Here is a 6,559-nt window from a genome sequence, read left to right as displayed (position 1 = left end):
GACTCGACTTTCTTTCGGACCTCCGAACCACGCTGTGAAGCGAAGCGCCGTTGCTACCGCGACCCGAAGAGAGGAGATGAGCAGGCGGGATAGAAGGGAGCCGACGCGGGGAAAAACCGGTCTTCCCCGACTCGGCGATAAGCCTCTGCTCGAGCGCCGCCAAGGTTTCCGAGGGAGAACAAAAATTCAGGAAGCGACATCACACCGAAATCTGATTTTTGGTATTTCAAAAAGAAAGGCCGTAGTGCGTTCGTCATTGCGTTAAAAAACATGTTTTACGATTGCCGTTATTAAATGTTATAGAAATGTCGCCTACAAAGCTTCTAAATTTCCTGATTTTTGACGTCACCGATCAAAAGAAGCAAGGAGGTTAGCGCGGGAAATATAAACGCCAAAAATAAAAAGGCGCGCGCGCGCGCGGGGAAATTTTTTTTCGCGATGCGGTTTTTTTTGCGTGTCTATGACTACAACCTGCATCGTTTTACACAATAAAAAAGAATACGACCTTTGGGGTGTCAGTGCCCCTTTAATATATGGCTAATCTTGATATTGGTCCAGGGCGGCCAGGACCGCCATGGGCTGCTGACTTCTAGCAAGTCGGTCTCGAGCGCCTGGCGAAGCTTTCCTGCGTGCCCAGCTTGCAGACGAGCCGGCCCAATTTCCGGCGACGCAGGTTGCTCAACCCACAGTTTGTTCAGCGGTTCAGCCAGTTCAGCATCCCCGTAGGGGTAGCAGGGGTAGGGCTGGTAGGGCCGGGTAGCCGCGTAGGGCCCAGGGGCTGGCGCCGGTGTTGGCCGGGTGGCGGTCTTCGCGAAAGTGGGCCCTGAAGTCTTCCAGCTTGCGATCGAGATTTAAAATAATGTTGGACTTTCTTTTTTTTTTTTTTTTTTGAAAGTTTGACTTTGCTGGGTTTGAGGCGATGTTCTCGCAGGCGAAAGCTGAACAGTTAATCGTTGAGTTGGCCGAACAACCAAACAGACATGCTGGCCCTTGTGAAGTGTTCCAGTAACGTTGGCCATGGCTTCGCTGTGCTGCATCGAAGGTTGTCCAAACTTTTGGATTGCCACCTGCGACCACGAACTAAAGCATAATCCGCCATAGTTAGCCGGAAGATCCCGAGCTCCGAAGTCAATGGTTGAACGACCTGGCACTGTTTCGCTGGTGTGGAAGGTCCTCAAGGTATGGTCCCGTCATTTTCGGCCACAAAACTTCCTGAAGAACGCCGAGGCGCCGAGGTTCACTGTAGCCTGGTTTACACACGGCCAAGTACGCCCACTTGCGGAGGTTTGCCCTTCCTTCGCTTCTCCAGCGCAGCTCTCACCAAGAACAAGCGGTAAGGGCTGAACAAAGAAAGTCGATACGTTTTTAATTTCTCTTACGAATTTTCGTTTTGATGATCGAATGTTTGTAAGGAACACATTTTCTCTGACGATATAGTGTACAGTACTACTTCAAGTAGATTAAAAAAACAAAAAACAAAAAAAAAACTTGTACTTGTAATTTTCTTTTTTCTTTACTGGTACTTTTTGAGGAATTTGCAACTCTCAAATTCAAGGTACATTCTCAAATTTGGTCTTGTTATATTTGTGTAAAGCAATGATGCTTTGTCAACTATGTGCCTTATAAGTTGCGTTAAATTGTTTGTCGGAGAGAGCAAAGCAATTAACTACTCTACATATTACTTTACTTGAAGATAGCTCTAATTTGCTTTGTACTTTACTTCCAGTAATTTTTAGATGTACTTTACCCAACACTGTATGGTATAACAGTAATGCAGAGGTAGAGAAAATCCCCCCTTTATGAAACTGAAATGCTCCGATTCCTCCACTAAATTCCACCAGCAAACTGAAGAATTGCGTCACACTTTGCCTCGATTCCAGCCCCAAGTGTTCAGCAATATGTCAACAGCTACAGGCTGTTCAGGCATCAAGCTTGCGAGGCAAGAATTGTTCTCTCGGGTTTAATATGTGGCAAAATTTCTTTCTCACACTTACAGGGTGTGATTTCCGAGGGCCCAAAGCCAGTTAGGCTGTAAAGAGTTTAGGGTTGTTCAGCCCTCTGTTGACATACGAGGCCCAACCGTAAGACGGCTTACGAGTCATGATTAGAGAGGCTAGAAACCGGTATTAAGCCTCTAGCGACTGCTGCACTAAAAAAAAGAGCGACAAGCTTGTAACGCACATCTCAAACGTACGTGGCTAAATCATTTCCACTTTCTCCAAAGCACCCAAACCTACTCAAGGTCAGACTTCAACGCAGACGCAACCGAAGACACGACACAACGGCATGGTCAGACGTGGACCACGAGGAAAACCTCGGACCGTCGGGATTCACGACCAGCAGCACACAATCCAAGCACCTGCATCGCACGACGGAACGAATCACTGAACACAAAAACAAAAAGGGGGAAAACTGAGCACAAAGGAAGGCACAAGGATGGCCACCCTTCTGGAAACGGGATTCATTGTGAAGTGTAGCGCCTAGCAGCATCGATGTGCGCAACTTGGCACTGATACGCTTCAGAACACTGCAGGGTCATGTTATGCTAAAGGGGTTGTGGCAATTTTTTTATGTTTAGGATATGCATGGAAAAAAGTAATTTAAATAAAAATGCCTCAAAATTATAAAAAATAAATTGTAAAATTATAAATTTTAGTTTTGCTGGTATTAGGTTCTAAATTTCTGGCATGTGCATAAAACATCAACATCTTGTGGACCCTGAGATGGGGAACGATTTTTTTATCGTTCCCCATCTCAAGGTCTACAAGATGTCGATTGACTACCAGCTCACCTGCACTCTATCACTGCTTACATAAAACATGATGTTGTATAAAAAAAAAATCTTGCATTTCACAAAAATTCATGTGGGTGCTTAATTACTCGATAACTTATTTTTGATTCGAAATAGGAGCTCCAAAACAAAAGAATTTATGAGTCTTTTTTTACCCAACTTTGAGTTTGGTGTTAGTGTGAGACTTTTTTTAAAACTTCGTTGTCTTAATCTTACTAATCGAATTGCTTGTATTAAAGTTTTAAGGCCTTGTTTTGTTGTGCTTTAATGCAATTACAAATTTCCCAGTTTATGTAGAAAAGACTGTGTTGATAGCCAAAAAAAAGCAACATGAAAAACGGAGTCATGCGGTTTAGAGAAGCTCGTTTTAGCGAACGCCGTTTTACCGACCCCAGTTTAGCGAATCCCTTTGTAGAGAACCCAGTTTAGAGAAAATGGCGATGAGCTTCCTTTTAGCGAATTCGGCCGCCGTGAAGCGGCGTGTACGGGTAAATCAGGTGAGTTAACAATTTTGTAATGAGCCGCCGTAGACTGCCGCCGCGAAGCGGCGGGAGCGCAGCAGGGGGCTTGGGTTAAAGGGATACTACAACGAAATTTCGGCGCTCATTTTTTGGTCTATATGTGTTCAAAAAAGCACCATCAAATCGAAAATACCAATATCTCGTTAAAAAAGTCACGAAAAGGAATTTTAAAACGAATTTAACGATTAGCAAAGAGCACCTGGTGGATGTCGCTAACGCCTCGCTTGTAATGCCCGTCTAGCAACCTTGGCAGCTAGTGACAGAGGTTGTCTCGAATCCGGCCACGACGAGAGAAGAGGGGCAGGAGGAACTCCCCTGTTCCCGAGAATGCCTTTTGTGTGTCGCAGAAGTCGCTATTGTCCCCCTACAAGATTATAGAAGATTAACCCGTCACTCAAAATTTGTACAAAAGCAGCCGCTTCGGTGGCTGGAACGACTAGGCCATCCTCTCGACGTCAGCCTCGCCGTAGCTTTGGTCGTCTTGAGACGACCTACGTCACGATTGCGTTGGATGTCACGTGGTTTCCGCTGGGCCTTCTCCGAGCGCTTGCCAAAGTGTGCCGTTTATAACGAAAAATACAGCCACCAGGCTCAAAATACAAACGTGCGATTGTCATTTACGGATAATGTGGATCATATTCAACCTATTTTTGAACACGACGGGAATATTTCAAATTTCGTTGAAGTATCCCTTTAACACGCGCACCAGTGATGCACGCGCGAAGTAGGAAAGCCGTTTTTAAATATTGTTCCCTTTTCGATAAACGGCGTTTCTCTCAACCGAGTCTCTTCTTTCTCTAAACCGTGCTTCGATAAAACGAGCCCGTTAACTAAAACGTGCTTCGATGAAATGGCATTCGATCAACTGTAGTAAACCCGTCCGAGCGCACCCCCAGCCAAGCAAGATGGCAGCGCCCTGAAGCCGGACTTGCAAACGTGTATATTGCTGAGAGTTTTCACTCTTCGCGTTTACCATGGCAACGTTGCTTTCTTTCTCTCTTGTTCTGTCGCTCTCCTTTGCGATCGTTCACTCGGGACCCCGGGTGTCGGCGCACGGGATTTGCCACTCCTCCTCACCCACCTTTACCCCCCTGCTCAAGCAGGGGGGTAAAGGTGGGTTTTGATTTCTAGCCGCGTCCTTTTCAAGGTTTTCAAGTACCCTCAAGCCGATTGCGGTTTGGATTGGCTTGAGCTTAAAACAATAAAGAAATAGAGATTTCGCTGTGCCGAGAAAAAATAAAAACAACGTCGAAGTTTGTACATACACTTAAAATACTAGTTATGAACGTAATATTAATGAAGAATTTGTTTATAATTTTATTAAGAAATTTAGAACTTTTTTTATCGTCTGTTCTATTTTGGTGAACTCGTCGTACAGTTAAATGACAACACTGTGCAACGCGTGCGGGCGTCTGCAAGGTCTGCAACGACAGGCAACTCTAAGCACATGAACGACCTCAAAGATTCGCAAATCGGGCAGAAAGGTCACGTACATCGCCACTGTCGACTGTTTTAACCGCGATACACAATGCCTTACGATTTCCAAAAGGAAGAGGATGTCCAAGAGTACATAAAAAATCTGGGTATTGAATACCGGTTCGAGTGCTTCAAAGAAAAGAAACCAGACGGTACGACCGAAACGCCGACACAAAATACACATTCGTATACTTCTTTTTTTATATATATATAGGTTGCCACCGTTTGGCCGATTACTTGGAGGCGATCAAAAAGGAGTTCGACAAAGCTCTGGACGTCTACAGGACAAACTGCGACGACAACAAGTACGGCAAGAGCTGTTTCAAGTACGGTAACTACAAGCTCATCGGAAAAGGTCAGTGTTTTCGACATTGGAGCAGAGTATTTAACTGGGCGTGTTTGTGATAGTTTAACACGATAGAAATAACAGCTACGCAAAACGAGGGCCACGAAAAGAGCACTCGCGACTAGATAACAACTGTCGACTTGGCGAGAGTCGTCGCCGACGGTTCATATTTCGCCATGATTAACTTCGGCAACCGGAAAACGGCAGCACCAAGTCACGGCTTGATGTTTCGGTAAAGTTAGGGATGAACATGGAGAGACAAGAATTCTTAGATATTTTTGTACTGCAATAATCCGAGAGAGCCCACCTAAAATCGATAGCACATCGGATAAAAGTGCACCTCTCAATGTGGCACAAAAAAGAAAACAAGCCAGTTTTAGATTTTGTGACACTCGAAAGTTGTGATCGCAGGAAGGGGCGATGAACCGAAGACGACTGTCCTTTCCAGCCAGCAGTGTTCGCTTATATCCCACAGTAACACCGTTTTGCCAAGGTCACCATTGGTCAGGGCCCTGCAATTACTGGAAGTGGGCTATCTTTCGGTGTTTCTGAAAAAAATAGCAAGTCTTTCCAAAAATTAGGGGTGGGCTATCTTTCGGGGGTGGGTCATCTCTTGGGATATTATGGTAGTCTTCCACCGAAATATTCAGCTCGTGTTTCTGGCGTTATGCCGCTCGATGGGCAGTGCAGTCGCCCTTTCGGACGCCAAAAGTCGGTGTCGCTACGCGAGGAGAGTGTGGGTCCGCAAAGCGTTGCAGCGCACATACAGATGCTTTGCCCTTCGGAACATGACTTTTCACATTCCCAGTGCCCATAACTGCGGGCCTGTTTAAAAAAGATCTAACTTTTTCTTTTGTACAGTTTTACCTATTTTGTGCACTCCCAGGCTGCACAGAGGACAAGCCAGAGGCCCTCAAGTACTACCGGAAAGGCTGCGATGCCGGCTGCGCCCAGTCTTGTTTTGCGGTGGGGCTCATGCTGACCTCCTCGGATGCCATACCGGGGGTCGCCAAGGACAACCGACTCGGCATGGAGTTCCTTGACAAGGCCTGCACCATGGGCAACGCCGAAGGCTGCTTCTTTGCCAGCGGACAGCTCATCGCCGGCGACAGGCCGGGCATACCCAGGGACATGCGCAAGGCGTTCGGCTACACCGAGCGCGCCTGCGAACTGGGCAACATGTACGCGTGCTCCAACCTGAGCCTGATGTATAACAAGGGCGAAGGCGTGACCAAGGACGAGGAGAAGGCGCGGGTTTACCGCCAAAAGGTGCTAGACTTTAAGGACAGCGTACAGAAGCGGCAGAGGACAATCGAAATGGAGCAGGGTATAACTACGTGAAATGAAACCAGATAGTTTTAGTGGTTGCAAACCGTGCATGTGTTGTTCTGTGCGGCGTATCACTATGGGGGGGCATCGGAGTAG

The 6,559-nt window shown here is 46.4% G+C and overlaps 1 protein-coding gene across 2 annotated transcripts; it reads left to right on the top strand.

Moving 5' to 3' along the window:
* The first annotated feature begins 563 nt into the window (after positions 1-563).
* Positions 564-6,506, top strand: LOC8051114 (cytochrome c oxidase assembly factor 7 homolog). Of its 2 annotated transcripts, none has more exons than XM_042289463.1 (3): positions 564-1,333; positions 5,003-5,143; positions 6,021-6,506. In XM_042289463.1, exons 1-3 carry the CDS (start codon positions 1,132-1,134, stop codon positions 6,473-6,475), a joined length of 798 nt encoding a protein of 265 aa, XP_042145397.1. In that variant the 5' UTR covers positions 564-1,131; the 3' UTR covers positions 6,476-6,506. The 2 variants fall into 2 exon arrangements, with proteins under 2 accessions (XP_042145397.1, XP_029847940.1); XM_029992080.3 differs by lacking the exon at positions 564-1,333 and adding an exon at positions 4,398-4,940.
* Positions 6,507-6,559: the final 53 nt, after the last annotated feature.

This window comes from Ixodes scapularis, unplaced genomic scaffold (assembly GCF_016920785.2).
Source record: "Ixodes scapularis isolate PalLabHiFi unplaced genomic scaffold, ASM1692078v2 PGA_scaffold12__126_contigs__length_90152505, whole genome shotgun sequence".
Taxonomy (NCBI): Eukaryota; Metazoa; Arthropoda; class Arachnida; order Ixodida; family Ixodidae; genus Ixodes; species Ixodes scapularis.
Note: the sequence above shows the minus strand (reverse complement) of the source record. Positions and strands in the feature narration are given on the sequence as shown.